The 25,286-nt window shown below is 48.0% G+C and overlaps 1 protein-coding gene across 1 annotated transcript; it reads left to right on the top strand.

The window, feature by feature from the left end:
* The first annotated feature begins 20,860 nt into the window (after nt 1–20,860).
* Nucleotides 20,861–23,311, top strand: LOC147353260 (metallothionein-4). The gene is made up of 3 exons (XM_086350733.1): nt 20,861–21,077; nt 22,470–22,535; nt 23,054–23,311. Exons 1-3 carry the CDS (start codon nt 21,047–21,049, stop codon nt 23,143–23,145), a joined length of 189 nt encoding a protein of 62 aa, XP_086206859.1. The 5' UTR covers nt 20,861–21,046; the 3' UTR covers nt 23,146–23,311.
* The last annotated feature ends 1,975 nt before the right edge of the window (nt 23,312–25,286 follow it).

Raw genomic sequence — 25,286 nt, 5'->3', positions numbered from 1 at the left:
AAGGGGTGAAGCCAGGATCCACTCCCAGGCTGGTCTCCAGGGTGGGGCCCGGCCACCGGCCTGGCAGAGTGCTCCCCATGCCAATGACATCAGCTCTCCTCAGTCAGGCTGTGGGATCTTGAGTCAGCTTGGTGTGAATCGTAACCAACTAATAAGCCAAAGCACTTTGAAGATGACATTGCCCATAAAAAAGGGCTGGTTCCCACAGGTGCAGGCTTTTAAGGCAGGGTCAGTTTGCAGGGAGGCTTCAGTGATGCCAATGCAGGAACAGGGTCGAGATTCCTGGGCAGAGGAGCCTTGAGCCAGGAGGCTGAGCTTCCAGGCCATTCCAAAAATTTCCTTCCCTGGCCCAGAGGTGCCCACAATGACAGCAGAGTTGCCCAAATGTCAGTCTTCTGTGAATACTCGCCCTACATTTTGCCGCAACTGCATTCTGCCTGTGTGGTAATTTATCCAGTCTTTTCATTACATTGATTCAGTTAAAAATGGTTCATCCTAAGCACAAACCTTGTGCAATTATAAATGCCATGTGTTAGTTGCATTTCTTTCTAATATGCATTAAAGTCAATTAAAATAACTAAGATAACAATGCTTTTCCATATATCATCTTAAAGCCTCTCCCTCTGGGAACCCCAGGCTACAGCACCTGTCTTCCTGGTGAGCAGAGGATTCACTAACCCACTCTTCCTCTTGCTCAGGACTTTGAGAAAGCCCCTTTTATTTCTTTGGGCCTCAGTTTCCCCATCTCCAGGTTCCTTACAGCTCTTACATAACGAGGTGATGAAACGTACAGATTCAAGTCATTCAGCCTGGGTCAGAATTCCTGCCTTCCCGTTCTTGGCAGTGTGACTCCAGGCCAGTCACGAAACTCACCTCTGCCTCAGCTGCACCATCTGTGAAATGGGGACAACTTCACAGGACTGTGGCAGGCCCTTCTCTAAGGAGTCTACCCCGACTGCCCAATTGTACACTCCACGTGTCCCCTCCCCCTGGCAACTTCTGACCCGTCTTTACACTTCTCTACCTGTCCTTTACTCCACGGCAGCTATTACCTCCTAACAAGCTATATGACTGGTTGCTTGAGCATGTTTATTTTTTCCCTCCTGCTTTTCTCTAAGAACATAAATTCCATGAGAGCTGGAATATTCACCAGTTTTGTTCACTGATGTTTCCCAAGCACCTAGACACACACGCACCTTTTAAATCGTGGAAGCAACAGTGGTTACCCTGCAGTTTGGACGTCACCGTCTATGACTGAGCTCGTCTGTTTCCCCGCAGCCCACCCACACAGCATTTTTCACATTTTGAGATCCCTGCCAATCAGATACATTTTATAAAAACAATATGTAGTTGTAGCTTGAATTTGCATTTCTACTAGTAGAAGTATAGACGAGTGTCTTATCACTTGGCTCTAAGAGCCATTTCTATTATTTATTTCTATCATCTCTCCCTGCACACACATGAATCGTCTAAATTTTCTGCCACAGACCCAGCCCTTCCACAGGGAAATCCATGGTGTCCATCTCAGGCTGAGCCCTCTTTGGAGCCCTCTGAGGACTGAAAAGAACAGGGTCCATATCTCCTGGTGCATCCGGATCACAACCATGCCCAATGACTCATGTCTCATTTTGGGTTTTCTAGCTGTAAATTACAGAGAAGGCAATGGCACCCACTCCAGTACTCTTGCCTGGAAAATCCCATGGACGGAGGAGCCTGGTAGGCTGTAGTCCATGGGGTCGCTAGGAGTCGGACACGACTGAGTGACTTCACTTTCACTTTTCACTTTCACGCATTGGAGAAGGAAATGGCAACCCACTCCAGTGTTCTTGCCTGGAGAATCCCAGGGACGGGGAAGCCTGGTGGGCTGCCGTCTATGGGGTCGCACAGAGTCGGACACGACTGAAGTGACTTAGCAGCAGCAGCAGCAGCAGCTGTAAATTAAGGGCAATAGTTTATGATAGTTGGACCATAAAGAAGGCTGAGCACTGAAGAATTGATGCTTTCAAATTGTGGTGCTGGAGAAGACTCCTGAGAATCCCTTGGACTGCAAGGAGATCAAACCAGTCAATCCTAAAGGAATTCAACCCTGAATAATCACTGGAAGGACTAATGCTGAAACTGAAGTTCTAATACTTTGGCCACCTGATGCGAAGAGCTGACTTACTGGAAAAGACCCTGATGCTGGGAAAGATTGAAGGCAGAAGGAGAAGGGGACGACAGAGGATGAGATGGTTGGATGTCATCACTGACATGAGTTTGAGAAACTTAGGGAGATAGTGAAGGACAGGAAAGCCTAGTGTGCTTTCCTGGGGTCTCAATTCATGGGGTCTCAAAGAGTCGCACATGACCTAGCAACTGAACAGCAACAAGAAGGAAGGTGACCCAGCCCAGGCCCAGGGGGAGCCCCCAGTTCCCCCAGCAGCAGGCTGCAGGGGCCTGTCCCACTGCAGGCCTGTCCTTGAACTTTGCAGCGCTCCTGCCTACCCACCCTGAGGAACAGAACTTCTTAGTCCTCTGAGTTTCTATTTTCTCCCCATGTCTTTAAAAAGTTGTGTGCTGGGAACAGAACACTTCATTCAAAGGAAGCCTTGAATGGCCCTTCTGTGCTGCGTCAATTCCAGGAACCAGCTCAGTATTCTCTGGAAGAGAAAAGACTTGGACAAAAGCAGGCATCTTAAGATCCCTGGAGGTCAGGTCCTCGTTAATTAGCCCCTGGCATCTTTGCCTCCTCAGTATGTGAACAGAGCTTCTGCTCCTCAAGCTCCCCCATGACCCAGCTCTGTCTTGATGTTAATTTTAGAGGCAGGTTTTTTTTTCTCTCCAGCACTTGGAAGGAGAGCTCCACAGAACAGGGCTTTTTCTACCTGAAAACGTGGCTGAAGATGGTATTTCAAAGAGCCCATCATTATCCTGACCATGCACGCAAGGTGGACAAAGCCCAAGCTTCCAAACAGATACACCAGGGCTCAAATCCTTGCTCTGTCCCTTCCTTGGCTGGATGACCTGAGCCGGTATTTCATCACAATATGGATCCACAATAGCACCTACTTTGCAGGTGAAATGCCGGTGCCTTGAGATAAAGAAAGGATGCAGAAAGGACATTTGGAGATCACAGAAGATGTATTCGTTGGCCAGGCTTTCCTCTAAGGAGCAACCATTGAGTCCAGAATAATGCAAGCAAATCCTAACATTTCTTTTTGGGTTGAAACTCATCAACTTATTACCTTATTATTCTCAAAGTAAAAAAAAAAAAAAAAAGTTGCCCTGGCTCCTAGGACCCGAAAGCTGGACCTGTACACTCCTAACCACCAAACCACCACGAGGCCTTGGGCTCTAAGGTCCCAGAAGTGTGGGCCCGAATTCAGGTCTAGGAACACTTAAGAGTACACCCACCCCTCTCCACTTCCACTAGAAGCTCCCTCAACCTGGAATATTCCCCCACTCTCACTAACCCTTGCTCCAATATTCAGCTTTCAACTGAAACATCATTATTTTGGAGTTAGATGTGGGTTCCTGAAACTAGGGGTGGATTACTGGCTCCTATGACCCCCCGCAAGTTCCATCTTGTAACAAGCATTGCTTATGTTTGTCTCCATGTTTTCCTTGTGAAGCTGCAAGTTCCACAACAGTGACTTTCTAGAGCCAACACTGCAACTCCATGTGACTGGCATCTAGAAGGGACGCACTGTGTTTGTGAGCAAAGACAGAAAGGGAATAGAAGGGGAGGGAGGGAAAGGACCAGGGGCTCCTTGGAATCCCACAGCATTTCTACCTGGGGAAGACCCCCTGGAGACTGGGGAGGGTGGATCTATAACTTGGTGGCGCTTTAAGAAGCAACCCCCTTCTGAACTTTGTTGTTTAGCTGCTAAGTTGTGAACGACACTTTTGCGACCCCATGGACTGTAGCCTGCTAGGCTCTTCTGTTCATGGGATTCTCCAGGCAAGAATACTGGAGTGGGTTGCCAGGCCCTCTTCCAGGGAATCTTTCCAACCCAGGGATCAAACTGGTGTCTCCCTCTGAACTTTGGTGGGTGCTTTACTCTTGGAAGCTTCAAAGTCATTTACAAACCTTAACTATCCCACATATTAGAGCCCCAGGGAGCCACCAAACTTGGCCTCAACCCTCCCATTTGCAAATTAGAGAAACTGAGTTTTCCAGTTAAAAGCTTGCCTGAAGGCAAAAAAGAAATCAGCTGAAAGGCTGCCCATTCCTCAGGAAACCACTGGGTGGAGCAAGAACTAGAAGCAGAGAGGACTTGGGGCCTCAGTTTACCTCCCAGGGTGAGGAGACACCACCCACTCTATAATTCCTTAAATCTCTACTGTGGATTTACTCAGCTCCGGGGCCTCCAAGAGGCAGCACTAGGGAGGATAAATTCAGTCCTCAAACATGTGTTGTGAAGATCTCAATGTTTTGTTTTTTTAAAAAAGATTTTTAAATAAAAATCTAGAATTGAGAGTTATCTTCAAAAATCAAAGGTCTGGCAATACTGGCCAAGATTTCTTTTTCACATGTGCAAGGCTGGCTGGAGCTAAGCTGTGACTGCCTTTTTTTTATTAAAGATTTTTTTTAATTAAAAACATTTTTTTTTTTTTTTGGCACACCACTCAGCATATGGGATCTTAGTTCACCAACCAGGCACTGAACCAACACCCTCTGCAGTGACGCCTGGAGTCTTAACCACTGGATTGTCAGGGAAGTCTCATGACTGCCTCCTTTACACAGGTGTGTGGTCACCAATTTGCCAGTCTCCACTACTCCCTCTTGTCTCCCATTTGGCTCACTTCTTTCAACCATGGAACCTGCTGAACCCTGTATACATCTGAATCACAGTTCTTGAAGTATCTCCTCCTCTTTAGTCACTAGCTGCTAGTTGCCCTGGACTTCTATGAGTTTTTCAAAAAAGTCAAGCTCTTCCAGCCACAAGGCCTTTGCACATGCTATTCTCTCTGCCTGGAACACATTTCCCTCCACAAGGGTCTGAATTGGGTTCCCCTTAATGTACCTGTAGTTATCTCTCATATCACGAATCACAACTTACAATTATTCATGTGTGTGCTTATTTATTTGTCTCTGTCTCCCCTACTAAAATAGAGATCCAGGGAGGGCAAGGATTGCTTGGTGTTACAGATTGCAGCATTTGCAGTATGCATCTTAGGAAATTGGTAACTTTTCGTGGTATGAATTAATGCTGGAATGCATGAGTGAGATTCTGCCAGGCTTGGGGGCATCCATTCAGTGTCCATTCAGGGGCCAATCTTCCTTATTTACCTGCAGGGTTAGTAAGAGGATATCATTTTCCCAGCCTCTCCCTGGGATTCACTCAAGCCCATGTTGAGCAGGCCTATATGTTCCCTTGTTCCAGAAGCTCTGGGATGAGAGGTGAGTGAGAGCACTTAGAGGCATTTGCATTCAAAACCTGGGTACATTTGTCAGGCAAGTAAATGATGACTAAAGGGATCAAAGGGATGATGAGATGACAGAGCTTCAAAGTGAGGCTCCTTCTAGATGGAGAAAAGGAGACTTGAATTAAATCTATAAAATCCCAGAGTGGTTGCAGAGGTAAGGGATGATGGACACCCAACCTCAACTATTAGATGGAGAGGCTCCCCCTTTAAGTTTAAAAGAGTTTAAGGCAAAGAAAAGCCACACACACTCCCCAAGCTACTTTGCTCAGAAGAATGTTATGATGGTGGCAGAGCTGAGGCTGGGCTGAGGGACCTTTTACAAACGTGTGGTCAATGTTCAGCCAATTCTGGATGAAAGTGATGACATGAACGTCACAGCAGCATTCCTCTCCTGCAAGTGCCCACCAGATGCTGGTCAAAGAAAAGTACTGTGAGGAATTCCCTGGTGGTCCAGTGGTTTGGACTCTGGGCTTTCATTGTTGAGGGCACAGATTTAGTTCCTAGTTGGGGAACTAAGATCCCTCAAGCCGCATGGTGTGGCCAAAAAAAAAAAAAAGCAAGAGAGCTGGGCTAAATGCATTCAAATTGACTCACATGGAAAAAGTTCATCTTCCAGGCTGGGGGTCAGCCTCTCCTAGAGAGATAGCCACAGGGAGGAGACGGTGATCATGAGGTAGGTTTGGCATCTCATGCTGGATTCATGGAGTGAGGTCTCAAAAGAGGACAAAGGGATGAGATGACAAGAACAGGATTCACCAGGATCTGGTCAATTATCTGCTCCTGCATTCCCAAATCCCAAGAGGAAGCGATCTCCATCCTTGGCCAACCCCCCATCCCCTCAGCTTCTCCTGGTCTTCTGCTACAGTTCTTCCCTTTAGACCCTAGTAAAACCAGAAAGATGAGCTAGAGCACAAATGTGGGATTTGCAGGTGAAAGCTAGGGATGCTGGAGAAAGCTGCTTGTGAGAAGAGGTGACTGCATTCTGCTCACCACAGGAAGGACTTTTCTGAAGACTAATGCTTGCAAAAAGCAGGGAGGCTTTCTCCGAAGGTAATGAGCTCCCCGTCACCGGAGGAGTACAAGTAAGGCCCCAGAGGCTATTTTCATGGCACTTGTAGATGGGATTCCAGTAGTAAGTACTACCAATGTTCTTCACTGGGAGGTCTCCAGTGGCCTTCACAGAGAGGTATTCAGACTGCCTGACACTGTATGCAAAGTTTTTTCTGGATGAGCATCTTCCCCCACCCAGGAAAATGTTCATAACTTTCTTCAACTTCTAAAAAGTATTCATGACTGAAAAATTTTAATCACTAAGAACTGATGAGGTCCACCGTTCCCCAAACCTGGCTGCCCAACTGAACATCTGAAGAGTTAAAAAAAAATAGGAGACCCTCCCCAGATCCCATTCCAAGCCCATTGCATCAGAATCCCTAAATACTTGTGTTTTTTTATTAATAAAAATTGTCTCTCTGTAATTCTGATACCCTCAGCCAGAGATTGGTCTGAAATCTCTAGAAAATGGTGAGCAAAGGTCTTAGTGAATTTTAAGGGACTATGCACTCCTGATGCTTTAGAATTCTACGCCAGAGGTCACAAAATAGGACCCAATAGGCTGCTCTGGCCTATGGATATGTTTGTTCATGAGGAGAGTATCCTAATATAATAAAGAAACAACTTTGATCACTGTTTAAAAATTAGAATATTCACACACATACACAATATCCAGTTTCCCATTTCTCCTGCACAATCAGAAGAGTTAGCAAAATTTGACCCTCATTCCCAAATCCTAGTATTCGACAGGAGCTTAGACAAATAGCCACAGTCAGAGAAGACTCTTGAGAGTCTCTTGGACTGCAAGGAGATCAAACCAGTCAATCCTAAAGGAAATCAACCCTGAATATTCATTGGAAAGACTGATGCTGAAGCTGAAGCTCCAATACTTTGGCCACCTGATGCGAAGAACTGACTGACTCAATGGAAGAGACCCTGATGCTGGGAAAGATTGAGGGCAGGAGGAGAAAGGGGCGACAGAGGATGAGATGGTTGGTTGGCATCACTGACTGAGTAGATATGAGTTTGATCAAACTCCAGGAGATAGTGAAGGACAGGGAAGCCTGACGTGCTGTAGTTCATGAGGTTGCAGATAGTCGGACACGACTTAGCAGTTGAACAACCACCACCACCACCGCAGCCTATTACTATAATCAGTTTACTTTGCTCTTATGCATTAAGATCAAAGTCTTACCTTGACTTGCCCCTGAAGTCAAGGTAGTTGGAGACCCCTGTTTGAGGTTTCCCCTGAAATTCACCAGCTTGGGAGATCCTCCGGTGACTCCCCCATTGGGACAGGGGCCATCTGCTCTTGGCTGGGCTGGGACCTGAAGGACCTCAGTTCCAAACTTCCCCAGCCCCCTGCCTCCCACCCTGCTGACATCTAGGAGTTGTGCTGTCACTCCAGCACCGGGGCCAAGGACTTCAAAGCCAAACAAGATCCAAACTGAACTGGCACTAATCCTCTTCAGTCTCGACCTCTTTTCTTCTGCCAGGCACAACCTTCTCGTCTCTGTTGGCTTCCTATTAAAATTAACAAGCATCGCAGGCAGGCATCAAAGGCAGAGTTGTGCCTTTAATAGTCCAGGCAGGCCCAGGCTGTGATCACGGCCCCTCCCCCTCTTCCAACTGACTGGGGAAAATGGTACAGCTGCAACTGCCAAAATCAGAACAATGGCCATCCCCGTCTGTTGGATACGGGCACCATGGAAAATTCCAGGCTAGCGGAACATCTTCACAGCAATTTTCTTCAAAGTGCTCTGCAGAAACTGGCCAATTATTCTTAAGAGGCACCCTTAGAAGAGTGGGTGATTATCCCCATTTTACTGGCAGGGAAACTGAGGTCAAATGGCTTGCCCAAGACCAGCAGAGAAAGACGGAGATGGAGTCAAAGCAGTGGCAGCACAGATCTATCCATCTGAGGCTCACTCGACCTGTATATGGCCCAGCCTTCTAGCACACCTAGGTGTTCCTGCCTGGCTGGGCTGTCGTGGCCATCCCTCCTGGTTCTCACGCTGGGTTTGCCAGACCCAAATTTCACAAGACACTGGTAGCCCTGCAGGTGTGGAGGGAGATGACAGGCTCTATCATCAACCCTTTTGCCATGCAGGAAATGACTGCAGTGGATAATTGCTCTCCTCTATACAACCTTCAAACTGTGGTCTTTGTTTTTTCTCCCTGACATTAATTGGAGAGGATCTGATTATTTTCAAAGAACTATGTATTTATCCTGGAGAAATCAACAAAGTTAATACCTAGTATACCATGGTTCCGAGTTATTAGTGAAATCCCTGCTAGGTGGGGGAGGGCTCTGTGGGTTGAGCCTTGGTTCCTCTCCCTGAAGGGCCTGTTCAAACAGAAGTCCCTAGACCTGAAGGGTTTTGAAACTGGAGAAAATGTTGGTCTGGCGAGTCTTCTATTGGGAGAACATGCCGCTGGGGCTGCAAGGCCTGGGCTGCTGAATTCCCTCCCACATCTTTGCAGGAAAAGCACAGCTTCAAGTGCCTGCAGACAATTAACAATTGTTGAAATTTCTCCAAAAAGTGACTTTGATCCCAAAGCTGTAGATACAAACTCCTTTGGGTGGGGCTGGGGGGTGGGTGTTGGCAGAGGGGGCTTCCCCTCTAGAAATCTAAAAAACAGGGATCTTCTAAACAAGCTGTCTCAGGACTTCCCTGGCAGTCCAGACGTTACCACTCTGAGCTTCCAATGCAAGGGACGCAGGTTCGATCCCTGGTCAGGGACTAAGATCCCACACGCTGCATGGCATGGCCAACAAAAAAGCTGTCTGTTTATGCACATCTAGAACAGAGCTGAGAGAGGCCCTAGTGGTCATCTAGCAATGACCATCTCCTCGTTGTTTCAGGTAACCTGTGACCCAGTGCTGGGAAGTGACCTTGTGAGTGAGCAATCAGTGAGTGAGTTTAGAGATACTCGGTTGCCCTGACTTCCTGGCTTCTTGCACTAAGAGAGAAAAACAGAAGAAACAAGAGAAAGGGTGAGATGTGAGAGGACAAACGGGGAGTGAGAGAAGAGGAGAAGGGAGGAAGAGAAAGAAGAAAGGAAACCAGGAGAAGGGATGGAGAGAAAGGAAAGCAGGGGAGACGGAGAGTGAGAGAAGAGGCAGCCTTATTTATTTCACCATCTGACCATGCTGGCCTGTGACACTCACCAGCGGCTTCTTCCCTGGTGCCTCACCTTGCCAATTACACAATAAATCTTCTTTACACCCTTGGGTGAGGCAAGCAGCACTGTGGGGGGCCCTCAGAAGTTGCTTTCCCCAAGCAGGAGGTTCTGCAAATGGCCTCACTCCACAGACACCTAAGAGATGTCAAAGGCCCTGGGGAGTTTCCCTCCTCAATTCATCATCTGGCCCAGCTGATCTGCACTGTGGATGAAATGGTGGCTAGGGCACTTCACCTTTGGGATCTCAGACTCCCAATCTGTAAATGGGATTGGGATTGAGACAGTCTGGCCCACACGATTGCCCTTACAGCTCTGGCATTCTAGAATGACCTTCATTCCAGGAATTCTTCTGCTTCCTCCTTTTCTAGAGAACCATTACAGAGCAAACCCAAAATGCCTTGCTAAGAATCAATTTCAACCGGAATGAAGGGTTTCTAAAGTAAGAGGATAAAGTGCAGGAGCCTGATAGGAGCTTTGTCGAGGGGGCCTGTAGAAGACTCGAAGGCTGCAGATACAGCTGTGTCAGCCACCCCCACCCCAACTTGAGTCTATCCTTCCTGGGGATACATCAGGATGTTCATCTTCCTCATCAACCAAGGTCACCATGAGCCTCCTGAATGGGGAAATTATTAAAAAACCAGAAATGTAGAAAGACACAGACTTGCCACGTGTCTGAGAAAATAATATGTAGACTGATCCCAAAGCAGGATGGCTCAGCACTCTGTCCTACCGAGTGATTGTGGAATGCAGCGTTTGAGGAAGAAGAGCGGACCACGTAGAGGAGACCTGAGGGGCCAAGAGTCTTATGATAGTATGCTCAGCCTCATTAGGGAGCTGCGAATCAGCAGCCAAGGAAATGCCACTTCACATCTGTCAGACTGGCAAAAATGAAGTCTGGCAGCACCGAGTATTAACAAAGCCATGGAGAACTGGACACCTGAGTACACCAGTCATGGGATTGTAAACCCCTGTGGTGAGCAATTTGGAAAGACCTAGTAAAGCAGAACAAGGCTGTCCCCTTCAATCCTGTAAGTCCCCTCCTAGGTACACCCCCTAGAGAAACCCTGGCACATTTCACATACAGAAACACGTATGCATGGATATTTACTGCAGCAGTGTTTATAACAATGACGAAGTAGACAGAAACATATAAAAGCCCATCAACTGGACAAATTGTGAAGTAGTCATGTAATATAATAATATAAAGCAGTTAAAACCATAAATCTCAAAACGCTGAGCCAAAAAAGTAAAAAAAAAAAAAAATTATAAAAGGCTACATTGAGAATGATGTCATTTTATAGAAGGTTTATAAACCTGTAAAACAAGGGTATGTAATTTTTATAGATATGCACCTATGTAGTAAAAGCAGAAAAACATGCAGGGGCATGATAAACGCTTCATGAGATTGGTTCCTGGGTTTGGTGGGGGAGTAAGAATGAGATGGAGAAGGCAATGGCTCCCCACTCCAGTACTCTTGCCGGAAGGGTCCCATGGATAGAGGAGCCTGGAAGGCTGCAGTCCATGAGATTGCTAGGAGTCGGACACAACTGAGAAACTTCACTTTCACTTTTCACTTTCATGCATTGGAGAAGGAAATGGCAACCCACTCCAGTGTTCTTGCCTGGAGAATCCCAGGGACAGGAGAGCTGGGTGGGCTGCTGTCTATGGGGTTGCACAGAGTCAGACACAACTGAAGTGACTTAGCAGCAGCAGCAAGAATGAGATATGGAAAGTTTACACAGGCAGTTTCTACTCTGATTATTTTGTTCCTTTGAAAATTAAAGTGAACAGAACTTGTTAATATCTGATAACATTGGAAGGTTCTGTATTCAATTTTCTGTTATCTGTTTTTGAAATCATTTCAAATTTGAAGAATAATTTTAAAAAGAGAAAACAACACAGTATGGAGAACAGTATGGAGGTTCCTTAAAAAACTAAAAACAGAACCACCATATGATTCAGTGATTCCACTCCTGGTCATATATCCAAAGAAAACCATAATTCAAAAAGATATACACAGCCCAATGTTCACGACAGCACTTTTTATAATAGCCAAGACATGGTAGCAGTCTACATGTCCATCAACAGAGGGATAAAGATGTGGTATACATCAAGATTGAATATTACTTGGTTATAAAGAATGAAATAATGCCATTTGCAGTAATATGGATGGACCTAGAGATTATCATACTAAGTGAAATAAGTCAGAGAAAAATAAATATATGATCTATACGTGGAATCTAAAAAAATGATGATACTAATCAACTTATTTTTAAAACAGAAACAGACGCCCAGACTTTGAAAACAAACTTATGCTTACCAAAGGGGAAATATTCAGTGGGCGGGGGAGGGATAAATTAGGAGCTTGGGATTAACACATACAGACTGCTATATATATGGGCTTCTCTGGTGGCTCAGCAGTAGAGAACCCCTCTGCCAGTGCAGGAGATGTAAGAGTCGCAAGTTCGATCCCTGGGTCAAGAAGATCCTCTGGATCCCTGGAGGAGGGCATGGCAACCCACTCCAGTATTCTTGCCTTGGAGAATCCCCACGGACAGAGGAGCCTTGGCTGGCTACAGTCCATAGGATCGCAGAGGTGGACACGACTGAAGCACTACTATATATAAAATAGATAATCAATAAGGACCTACTATAAGCACAGGGAACTCTACTCGATATTCTGTAATAACCTATATGAGAAAAGAATCTGATACAGAATGGATATGTGTATAACTGAATCAGTTTGCTGTACACTTGCAACTAACACAACACTGTTAATCAACTCTAATATAAAAATTTTGAAGTGCTATTTAGATTCCCATGTAGTGGATTTATTATTGTTATTTTAAAGAATAAATAAATGTTTTGAAAAAGAAGAAAACAAGAAGCACATTGGGCCTGAGATCTAGTTGGGATTCCAGGGGCATATTTGGAAGGTCCCACTGTTCCCTGAGGCAAGACCATTAACCTGGAAGGCATGGCTCGTGTCACCAGTGATCCATATGGTTCTAGCTATAACAACTGCCTCCCCCAGTTCCCAGATAAAATCATTATAAGAGGGATGGCGTGGGGTGGGGGTGGGGGTGGGATGTACAAGATTAAATGAATTTTAAAAAGAAGAGCTGCCCTTAAACAGGGAAGGGGGAGACAGGGAAGGGGCCTAGAATCCCATCTGCAGCAGCCCCAGCCAGACACCTCCACGAAGCCCTAGGGTTCTGGGCCTCCCATGCAAACACCTCAGATCCAGCTCCAGCGTTCCATGAGGGACCCAGAGGTCACCTAGATGGGGAGAGATGAAGGGCTGAGACCAGGATGAGGCAAGGGAGGCACCTCTGGGGCAACATTCAGGGATCATTCCAGTGCCACCCTGCACTGGTGCGTCCTCACAGAAACCCTGCTCGCCTCTCCCTTTCTGGCAGCTACCAACACGCGTGCCGCCCCTCTTGGAAAGCACGTTCGTGAGGACCAGGCCCTGTGTCTGGCTCCGTGACTCCATCCAGAGGGCGAACCCAAAGCTGAGCACATAGTAAGCCCTGAATATGTTTGCTGAATAACTGATTGAGGGACGGAAGGGAGGGAGGGGGGATGGAGAGGATAAAGTAAGGAAGGATGGACAGAGGAGAGCCTCCTGCGCCCTCTCCAAAGGCCAGCCAACCTGGACCAGCCACTGCGCTGCTGGGGGCCGTGAGCGTGAGTACTTCTCGGCTTTGGCTTTACTCATCCTCCCTTGGGGCCGTGCGCAAAAGCAGTTGGTTTCACTTGCCCAGTGGGTACTGAATTACAGCTGTGGGGCTGGAGTCCTATGTAATTAACCAGCAGCCGCCAGCCCTGGAGAGTCTGTGACGCCTGCCCAGGGCGCAGGTGGTTGGGCACCCAGCAAGCTAGCTCCTAATTAGCGGTGGCCTGCTTTTTTACAGTCCACAGTGCTGGGACCCACCTCCTCCCAGGCTGGTTTCCCCATGGGCTGTGGGGTTCTGTACTGGGGTTCCATGAGTGCAAATGGGGGCCAGAAAAGCAGAAGAATGTTTGAGTGTGAGTGTTTGTGTGTCTGTGTGTGTGTGTGGGTTCTGGGGAGAGCATTTTTCAGAACTATCCTGAGAGAAGACAGCCCCAGCCACCCTTGTCTGTACAGCTTGCTCAGGGTCTCTATCTGTCTCTCTCCCTTTCTCTCACATGTAACACACATTGTTACCTTAGGTGATTGAACAAATCTTTGGAAAAAACATAAAGGAAATGGGAAGAACCTTCGAGTTTGTAAAAATCTACAGAAACTCTTCTGCTGCTAAGATCTTTAAAAATGCCCTCAACACAGTCTTCAGAACTTGGATCACACGGAGGAAGGCATCTCGTGACCCCAGCAGGGGAGGGGTAATCAGCACATGGGGGTAGGGGCTGCTCAACCAGCCTCCCACCCCAAAGCCCAACCCGCCAGGGTGTGGGGCTCTGTGCGGGGGTTCACCCCTCTGCGCCATGCTTCTCCATCTTCTGTAACAAAGATGCTGGCCCCTTATATTCTCCATGGCTTCCTACTTCTCCTTTGATCTGTCTACCCTAGAATCTCCTGTCCTGCTCTATCTCCCTCCTAAAGAGGCCAGCCTCATGTTTGGAAAGGTGACAGGACTTACCAAAGCACTGAGGCCGAACTCCAGGCATATCTGTCTCTGATTTAAGCTGCCTATCAATAGATCACTCCACTGTAAACGTGAAATCTTTTTTAAACAATTATTTCTAAAAAAAAAAATTTTTTTTTTTTTTTTTAATTTGACTGCCCTGGGTCTTAGTTGTAGCATGTGGGATCTAGTTCCCTGACCAGGAATCAAACCCAGGCCCTCTGTATTGGGAGCATGGAACCTCAGCCACTGGACTGCCAGGGAAGTTCCATAAGCATGAAATCTTAACAATACCTACCACTCTTTGAGCACATGGTGCGTTAAATGCCTTATCTTCATTTTCTCTAATCCTCACCACAGTTCCATGAGTAGACCCACTTATCTCCATTTTATAGTGGAGGTTCCCAGAGATAAGGGAACTTGCCTGAGGTTGTATGGCAAGCAGATGGAGGAGCCAGAGTTGAAACCAAGGGTGAAGGTCAGGAGCCCACCATGCTCTCTCTTGCTAGAGTGAGACAGACTAATGAGACCTGAAGTCAGTGTGAGGACCGCTAGACCAGGCCTTACTTTCTGGACGTTAATGAACAGTGAAGTTGAGAGGCAGAGACATGCAAATTATACCTCAGGAAAATCTCATTGCACATCACACTTATCAGATAGGCAAACATTTCAAAGTCTGAATATAGGAAGTACTTAAGGAGGAGGTAGGGAGACGGTGAGTCTCAGAAATTGTTAGAAAGAGTGCAAATTAACATCTTTGGAGAGCAGTTGCCCTTATAACCTAGCCATCCTCCTTCTAGGGATGAGTGAGGCTTGTACACTCATGTACATGATATGCGTGGAGATGTTCCTTGCAGCATCTTTATTTGTTCAATTTTTTAGTCCATACTGTGCAGCATGCAGAATCTTAGTTCCCTAACCAGAGATTGAATCTGTGTCCCTGCATTGGGAGTGCAGATTATTAACCACTGGACCACCAGGGATGTCCCATAACAGCACTTTTTTTTTTTTAAGAAATATTTTATTTTTATTTATTTTGGCTCTGCCATGTGACTTGTGGGATCTTAGTTCTCCGACTAGGTATCAAACCCAGGCCTTGAACAAGGAAAATGCAGAGTCCTAACCACTGGACAACCAGGGAATTCCCCAGCAGCATTCTCATAATAAAGAAAATATGGTAGAAAGGGCCCAAGTCAGATGCAAGAAAGCCAGTCAAGAAACGAGTGCTGAATCTTCATAGGACATGATGGAGGCAGACAATACCCTGCTCTGGTTGGAGGTGAGGCAGGCAGCAAGAGCTCACTGGGGAGTGAGAGATGCTATTTGATGGCTACGTGGAGATGTCGAGTAGCAGCCAGAAATATGAGCCTGCAGTTCGAAAGAGAGGCCCGGGCTGGGGATGTGAGTGGGGAGTTACCAGCAAGAGTGGTATTTGAAGCCACAATCCTGTTAATTTTTTATGTCTTACAAATAAAAGAGCTGAAGCAAATATGACAATGTTGACATCTATTAATTCTGGGTGGTAGACACAGGGATGTTTGTACTACTATTCTTTGTACTTTTTAGTGTACTTGAACTTTTATAATAAAATTAATTAATAAAGAGTATAGAAAACCACAAGGTTCCAAACTGCTGAACAGCTCTGTCATGCGTGCCTCAGACCTTGAGAGTGGGTGCTGGTAGTGAGTTAGGGAGCCATGTTCAACTCCGCCCTGCCACCAGCCTAAACTAGGTGATCAAGGTTGACCCCGCCACTCCAGGCCTCTGTTTTCCCATTGGGGTAAGAAGCTGGCCCATGACTTCTCAGGGTTCTCCCAGCACTGACCATGTCGATTCAAGCTGGTGGCCTCTGGGGTCCCTGCCTGCTTTTTGTCCAGCCACATCTTATGTCTAGTCCTATAGAGGAAGCCAGAAATACTTGATAAGACAGCCTCGTAGGCATAAGGTCAACTCGGACTCCAAACAGATACAAACTGCTGCCAGGGAAGTGATAGAAAAACAAAGATAATGCCCCATGGTCCCTATGCCCTGAGATCCAAAAGGAATTAGGCTGAGCTTAAAAGTTGGGAACGCAGAGACTAACACTCTCCACAATATTTACTGCTGATGAATGCACCCCACAGAGCCTGAAACGAATGGGTGAGCAGCTGAACCAGTTGTAATAGACACAGATAAGAATAATAGTAATAGTGAAATAATGATAATACTTGTGTCAGATTCTGAATTAAGGGCTGAATATGCTGCTGCTGCTAAGTCGCTTCAGTTGTGTCCGACTCTGTGCGACCCTAGAGATGGCAGCCCACCAGGCTCCCCGTCCCTGGGATTCTCCAGGCAAGAACACTGGAGTGGGTTGCCATTTCCTTCTCCAATGCATGAAAGTGAAAAGTGAAAGTGAAGTCACTTAGTCGTATCCGACTCTTAGCGACCCCATGGACTGCAGCCCACCAGGCTCCTCCATCCATAGGATTTTCCAGGCAAGAGTACTGGAGTGGGGTGCCATTGCCTGAATATACATTTCCTCATTTCAGTCTCGCAATGAGAGTGCCCTGGGGTTATGATTTTCATTAGCTACACTTTTGCCGATGAGGGAACTGGAGCTCAGAGAGGTTAAGCAACTTGCCCCAAATCAGGCAGCAGGACTTCCCTGGTGGCACAGTGGATAATAATTTGCCGGCCGATGCAGGGGGACACCGGTTCAATCCCTGGTCTGGGAAGATCCCACATGCCGAGGAGCATACAAAACCTATGTACCATAACTTCTGAGCCTCACAGAAAGAGAAGCTACCACAATGAGCAGCTGGCACACCACAACGAAGGGTAGCCCTCACTCACTGCAACTAGCAAAAGCCCACACAAAGCAATGAAGACCCGGCCCAGCCAAAAAATTAAATAAATAAACACAAATTATTTTTAAAAAATCAAACAGCTAAGGAAGAGAACCAGGATCAGGGCCCAGGGCCCATCACAAGCTCCGGCCTGCTCTCAATGAGCGATGAGGCCCTTTAAGTCTATTCAACAAGAACCAGAAAATGCAGCCCACATGTAACTCTATGAACTGAGTCATTTACTCATCATCAGCCCATAAATGTTTATCAAACACCCACTGCATGGGCAGCGCTCAGTGTGCCTGGCCACACGGATGCCGAGATGTATAAGCACAGCATCTGTTCATGAGAAGCCTGTGGTCTGGAGAGAGGTCAGTTTATAAACCAACATAATAAAACCTGTAGCTAGCTCCAGGCTGCCCCTGGGGAGATGCCCCTGTCCAGAGGGGCCCTGTATGGGAAAGCGTGGTGACCTGAGAGGGGTGTGCAGTGACAGCACAGCATCTTCATCGACCATCAGTACCAAGGCCCACCCTCTACTCCCCCAGTCCATAAGTCCCTGACTTCTGGAAGAAACTGCTGGGTGCAGGACAGCAGGTGTCTAGCTAGGACTTCTCAAGTGGTATTAGTGGTAAAGAACCCACCTGCCAATGCAGGAGATATAAGAGATGCAAGTTCAATCCCTGGGTGGGGAAGATCCCCTGGAGGAGGAAGTGGCAACCCAATCCAGTATTCTTGCCTGAAGAATCCCATGGACAGAAGAGCCTGGCGGGTTACGATCCATGGGGTCCCAAAGAGTCAGACACGACTGAGTGTCTGGGCACACGCAGCTTTGACTTTCATGGAAGGGGGAGAAGATGATGACCTGGTTATTTTAGGCTAACAGGTGGTATGTTAGCTTCTTCCGTGGAAAAATCTATTACCTTGTTCTGAGAAAACAATTTTCCCATCTGTATGGAGAGCCCAACAGTGGAGGAGGAGATATTGGGGCTCAATGGTGGCCACAGAAGGGCTACTTGGGCAGGCCTGCTTCTTTACAGAGAAGTTCTTACCTCAGGATCCCTGGGGGGTGGGGGAGGAGGCCCTGCAATGGGATTCAGGAGATCCACAAATCCTTGGAACTTACAAGGGGAAATGTGCATTTTTAGGGGGATTAAATTTGTGCTGATTTATGAAATTTGTGATTAGGGGGCTTCCTACATGGTACTAGTGGTAAAGAACCCACCTGCCAATGCAGGAGATGTGAGATGCGGGTTCGATCCCGGAGTTGGTAAGATCCCCTGGAGGAGGGTATGGCTACCCACTCCAGTATTCTTGCCTGGAGAATCCCATGGACAGAGGAGCCTGGTGCGCTACGGTCCATAGGATCGCAAAGACTGGGACACGTCTGAAGTGACTGAGCACACATGCAGGTTCTGGCTAGAACTTTCATCAGACTTTCAAAGGGCCTCTAGAATCCCCCGAAAAGGCTAAAGATCACATCTCTGAAGAAATACAAGCATCCCTCAGTATCCCGGTGGGTGCCAAATCCACGGAAGGTGAAATCCTGGGGATCTGTGGGAACGGGTGAGTTACATTCCACCTACAGCAGCCTCAGGTTCCACCACTGCAGGAATGGAGAACGAGTTGTATCTATTCTCTAGGTGCAGTTTTAAGTTATGCCCTCCAGTCATGCCATGTTCCAGGGGTGGTATGTGTGTGTTTGCTTTCCTGCCGCCCTGCAGAGATCAGGAGCTGAGACCCAGAAGGTGGCCCAAAGGACAGAGGGGCCCCTGGATGTGCATCCCCAGGGCCTAGGGGCCTCCATGTAACAGGAGCTCGACAGCCTAGGTGCAGTCACAGGCACTCTTCTGCCCGATGATACACATGGTTGTTTCAATCTACACAGCCCAGAAACTGGGAAACTGTCATGCTTGATGACTGGATTTTGATACTTCATCACTCAGCTGGGGCCTTAAGCAACACTGCAGTGTCAGTCATCCAAGGAAGAAGCAACTCCCGGCTCAAGAGTAAGCAGAGAGGAGAGGTGGCTTAGATAGGGGGAAGGGAAGTCCTTTCCTTTTTCTGGGTTCACTTAGTTGGACCAGACCCTCTAAGGCATTTGTATCTGCTATAGGGGACACCCAAGAGTTGGGGGCAGGGGGAGAAGCTGGACCTGTGAAGAGATGGGCGGGGACGGAGCAGGAAATGCAGGCATGAGAAGACAGATCCAGCCTCTGGACTCTAAGAGCAGCCCTGCCAGTCATGGGTTTCCTGGGATGAGATGCCCTCCTGATCTTCTGTGCCATTAGCTCTGTTTTTACTCACCCCTGGCTCCACAGTGTCCAGACAGTGCTGGCCCTTGGAAGCTGTTGAATGAATGAATGGGCCTGGATTCCCTGCTAGGGGTTGTGAACTCCTTTTGGGCAGGGGCCATCTGGGGATCACTGCAATGTAGCCCCTACCTACCCATCCACAGTGCCCCGATGACCAAGGGGCTGCTCACTAGCTCTTGGCTCAAACATGGCTCCATGGCTCAGACTGTGGCCCCAGCAATCCTTGTGGTTGAGGAATGGAGACCCCACTAACCTACAAGTAGGAAGAACTACCTTCCCTGGTTGTGGCCAGAACGGCTTTTTGGCCTTTCAGGATGAGGAGGAAGGGGCAAGACCAGAGAAGGCTAGTCCTGGGCCCCTTCTAATGTTTAGTGGGGTGGCACAAGAATATAAGTGGGTGCTGTATTCACAATACCAGGTGAAAACATTTGAAAGGTATACATCAAATACATTAAATACATTCTATTCCCCAACCTTAACAAAGAGCTTCATTGCAACCTAGAAGGCAGGGGTGCCAGGACATCTGCCCTGTGGCCCCCACCCCCAATCTGTGGCCCACCTCCCTTCTCTCTCCACCCCAGCTCCTTCCCTCCACACCCCTGCGGGCACCCAGCCCACACATTCAAACTCTGCCTGTACCCCCAGCAAACAGCCACCCTTGGCCATCCCTCAGGCTCCAGGGACACACACTGGCTACAGATCTGCCCATGGAAGTCTGGGGAGGAGAACTGAGCAAATCCTTAGAAGGAAGCGGGCTTGGGATGATAGAAAATTCCAGAATCCAGGGTGCTCCAGGTGCGGTCTGGAAAGAGAGGTTATAGGCTCTGGGTGGGCACTTGCTCATGACTTTGGGGGGCGGTGAGTAAGGGGGGAGAGGTCTTGAGTGGGACCTTCTAAAGCCAGGGTCCAGGTAGAGGCCCCTGCCTTCCCATGGTAAGGGATTCTACAGTCAACCAGGGGGCAGAGAATGAGACCTGGGCCAGGGTAGGAACAGCCCCTGCGAAAGAGGGAGCAGAAACAGCAGGTAATGGACTTCTCTGGTGGTCCCATGGTATAGCATCTGCCTGCCAATGCAGTGGACATGGGTTCAATCCCAGATCCAGGAAGATTCCACATGTCGTGGGGCAAATAAGCCCGGGTTCTATAGCCATTGAGCCTGTGCTCTGCCAACAAGAGAGCCCACTTCAATGAGAAGCCCCCGCTCCACAACCAGAGAGTAGCCCCTCCTCTCTGCAACGAGAGAAAGTTCACACAGCAATGAAGACCCAGCGCAGCCAAAACTAAAAATAAGTAAATTTTAAAAGAGAAATAGCAAGTAATAGCTGTGAAGGATTTGGAGAAGAGACATAGGTAACTCCGTATGTGACTGCCATTGGAGCCTGAGTCTGGCTCCCTGACACCTTGGGAGGTGGGCAGGTACAGCCACCTGCACTCCTTGTGAAAAGCCGCCTAGATGACTGCACGGCTCACCTTCTCCTCTGCCAACCCCCAGCCCATGGCTGGGCCGTGTGCAGGGCGTCTGGCCCCAGGGAGAGGTGGGGTGAGCCCAGGTCTACACCCACATGGCTATAAATAAGGAGCCTCTGGCGACTGCTCATCAGCCTCCCTTCCCCAGCTGTGACCACACTGGCGCCTCTCAGCTGCTTGGACCATGGACTCTGGGGAATGCACCTGCATGTCTGGTGAGTAAGGATGCCCGCCCTGGGATTCTGCGACCTCTCACCAGTTCCCTACAGAGAGGCTGCAGGACTGGGATCAATGCTTCTCTTCTTCCAATTAGAACCACCAATGGGGCTTGTCTCAGACTGGCCACCTCTGGGGCAGCACCCGCTCTCTGCTGGATACCAGCTTGATTTACTAGAATGAACAAGCTGGTTTAGGAATGACCATGAGGGGACTTCAGGGGCAAGCCTCTGAGGGCAGCCACCAGGGCAGAAGGGAAAGAGCTCTGGCCCAAGGCAATCTGCTTTTGCTTCATTGCTTCCATCCACTCCTGATACTTATTTCCAAGCCTCAGTTTCTTCATTTGAAAACTAGGGTTACTCATTCCCAGCTGCGCACCTTCCAGGGTGGCTGTGAAGTGCTAAAATCATGAAGCTTTTGCAGATGTCAGGAGAGTTATTAGAAGCATATGTGAACTCCTGAGTCTGAAAACTGCTTAATTCCACGGAGGCATGTTGGCCAGGAGAAGCGAGGTTGGAGTTCAGAGACACCTTGGGTTTTGTGACCTTCGGAAATGGTATCAAGAAATCTCACAAGCTTCCCTGGTCTGTCTCCAAAATTTGCCCAAAAGTTTACAGAAGCTTCCAGTATCTTGATACTCAAAGCAGTAAGAAAGATGATTTTTTTTAAATATAGATGTTTTTATGATATGGAAACAAGTAGTAGCTGTGGCTCTTGCTTTGGGCTTGTTTATAGTCTTTGCTCTTCCTTCTACCCATTTAGGATTTCATCTTGCCTGATATCTTGAAAATGTGAGGATGGTATTAAGGGCTTTGACAGTCCCCAGAGGACCTTGGACAGTGTTAGTCGCTCAGTCATGTCCAGCTCTTTGCAACCCCATGGACTGTAGCCTGTCAGGCTCCTCTGTTCATGGGATTCTCCAGGCAGGAATACAGGAGTGTGTCCCCATTCCCTTCTCTGGGGATCTTCCAAACTTAGGAATCAAACCCAGGTCTCCTGCATTGCAGGCAGATTCATGACCATCTGAGCCACCAGGGAAGCCCATTGGCCTAACCTAGTTGTTCTCAAACCTGATGGTACATCAGAATCATCTGGGTTGCTTTTGAAAAATACTGACTCCCTTTCCCCCACCCAGACCTATGAATCAGAATGCATCTTAATGAGTACCCCTGGGGATGCTGATGTAGCCTTCCAGTTTCTGACCATGCACTGTGACTGGGAACCACTGGATGGTCTTCACCCCTGGGGTGATTCTCAGCAGCATCTTCACACTCTTGTCCAGCTCTGCCCGAGGGCACCCCAGACCCCCCGGCACCATGATGGCCTGCAGCAAGCCTGTGTGCCCCCTCCACCTCGACACTCATGTTTGTGGCCCTGCCCTTTCTTCTTAGGAGGAACCTGCGCCTGCGGAGACAACTGCAAATGCACAACTTGCAGCTGTAAAACGTGTCGAAAAAGTGAGTCTGGGGCCCATGGGCACTGCTGGCCGGGAGCCAGGAGAGTCTGTTTCTGCCATCCACCACCCTCCAGCCGTGGTGGGATGGAGGGGTTCCTGGGTGCCTTTTTCCCATTTGGGAGAGATCTGAAATGAAAGCTGAGTCCCCTGGACTGCAGCCCACCTGGGGCATCCATTCCAGGGGTTTGGAGAGGAAGAGGACTGAGAGAAGGTTCCAGCCAGCCCAGTAGTGAAGGAGAAAGAGTACCAGCCTGGTGTTATGGATCGGCCACTGTCCAATGGTCTCAGGCCAATCCTTTCCCCTCCCTGGCCTCTGATGGACTGTGGGTGACCCCTGAGGTTCCTTCCAGCTCTAAACATCCCACCACTTCCTGTCCCAGTCTTTTTTTGCTCATGTAGATCAGGGCCTGTGTGTGACACGCTCTTCTTTTTCTACTTCCTGCTAAGTGGTGCAGGGGGAAGCGGTCAGATAAGGGTGATGACCCAAAGTTCATCTTGTCCCTCTCCTGTCCCTTTCAGGCTGCTGTCCTTGCTGCCCCCCGGGCTGCGCCAAGTGTGCCCGGGGCTGCATCTGCAAAGGAGCATCGGACAAATGCAGCTGCTGCCCCTGAAATGCATCTGTCATGCTGGTGACGAGGCCTGGGAAGCATGTGTACAGCACATTAGCCAAGGAGTTGGAATGATTGTACAATAGGTTGTGCTTTTTATATATTTGCCCACGTTGGGTGTTGGTGACATTCACAGAAAGTGTTTGGAGCAATAAAGTTTTCACTCGTGGTTGTCTGATGGCTCAGAGCAATGTTTTACCCCAGCTCAGGAGGACCACGGAGGGCTAGCCCCATGCATATATGGCAGTCACCAGCCTGGACCCATTCAGCAGATGGCTGCTAACCCTGAGATCCTGCCACACTGCCTGAGAGTTTCCTCCTGCAGCATGAGCTTCCGTGATGCATGCACAGGGCAGGCTACCCCTGGTAACAGCCTTCAACCCATCACAAACAGGAGATAGTGGATTAATACCTCCAGCATCTTTACAATTACAATGGGACAAATCTGAATCATGTTCTATACTGGCCCCCAACAGAAATCCTCAGCAGCACTGAACTCCAATAGCCCACAGAGGTAACCTGCTCATTAACATCCTCCTCGTTGGCTTTCTTCCTCTCTGCCTCATTTCTCCATTCTCCTGCTAGGGCCTCCTGGGATCCCCATCCAAAGAAACTACTTGTACAGTGTACACTTTGGAGGAAACCCAATCTTAGCCAGCCTCTCCTGGAATAGTGTTGACCCCAAGTGCTTAGTGCGAATGGAGCTATATAAGGGACTTTAGCATTGAACCATTGGAGAAGGAAATGGCAACCCACACCAGTGTTCTTGCCTGGAGAATGCCAGGGATGGGAGAGTCTGGTGGGCTGCCATCTATGGGGTTGCACAGAGCTGGACACGACTGAAGCAACTTAGCAGCAGCAGCAGCAGCATTGAACCAGCAGTGAGCAGGTAAGAAATCTGTGCAGAGCTAAAGAAGATAGATCCCCATGGCCAAAGCACTGAGGGCATTAGCTGTTTAGTTGTCTGGACCCACCTTTAGCACAGGGTGACTAGGCAGATATGGACATTAATGTTGCATGATGTTCTTGCATTTCACAGAGGTCAATGTGAAGAGACACTGAGGCTATATCTCCCCCACCCCCTTCCCAGATTGCTGACACATGTATCAGAGCTTTCACTCCACCAGCACAATCCAATTAAGTTTAATGATAATGAGTCCTGCCACTTTGTACACTTAAATGCACCCCGTGCTGAGCAGTGCACACACGTGCTCTTCATTTAATCCCTACAGTGGCCTTCCACATGGCCTTCCACATGGCCTTCCACATTGTGGGTGTATGGAGGAAATCTTTGATTTTTTTTTTAAACACACACACACACACACACACACACCTGCCCCGGGAAACTTGACAAGTGTTTTCTCTTATAAACTCTTTCCCAAGTGCTTCTTTCCATTCAAGAAAGAAAAACAGGTAGATGAAAAAATTAAAAGTTTAAACAACCAAAAAATAAGGTGACAAAAGAAAAACTGGATGAAACAAAAGGGGTTATAGAAAATATGGGAGACAAAGCAAAAACGCCACACACTCCTCCACCATGGTGGCACTGCCCAAGACAGCCAAGACTCGTGACTACTTCTTTTTCTGACCCACTGAGCCTAGCACCGTGCCTGGGACCCCTTAGAGCAGGGGTCAAAAACACCCATAAAAATTCACCAACAGCATGAACTCCCTAAAAATACTCATATCTGGGTACAACCTCAGACAATCTTACTTATGATGTTAGGGAATTCACAGCCCCCCAAAGCCATCTCTGGACCCCCAGGAGATCCTGATTAAGAATCTATGGTTCATGACAAGGATGGGGTGGGATGAATTGGGAGACTGGGACAGACAAGTATACACTACCATGTGTAAAACAGATAGCTAGTGGGAAGCTGCTGTATAGCACAGGGAGCTCAGCTCAGTGCTCTGTGATGACCTAGAGGGGTGGGATGGAGTGGGGTGGGAGGAGGTCCAAGAGGGAGGGGATATATGTATACATATAGCTGCTTCACTTTGTCGGACAGCAGAGACTAACACTTCATTGTAAAGCAACTTTACAATTTAAAAAAAATTAAAAAAAAAAAAAAGAATCTATGGTCCATGTGATCTGTTACTTAAAAGAAGGCACTCTAAAAATAGATTAAAATACTGAGTCCAGT

Source organism: Bos grunniens, chromosome 18 (genome assembly GCF_055505025.1).
Source record: "Bos grunniens cultivar Pamir isolate PY7600 chromosome 18, Bosgru_T2T1.0, whole genome shotgun sequence".
Lineage (NCBI taxonomy): Eukaryota > Metazoa > Chordata > Mammalia > Artiodactyla > Bovidae > Bos > Bos grunniens.
Note: the sequence above shows the minus strand (reverse complement) of the source record. Positions and strands in the feature narration are given on the sequence as shown.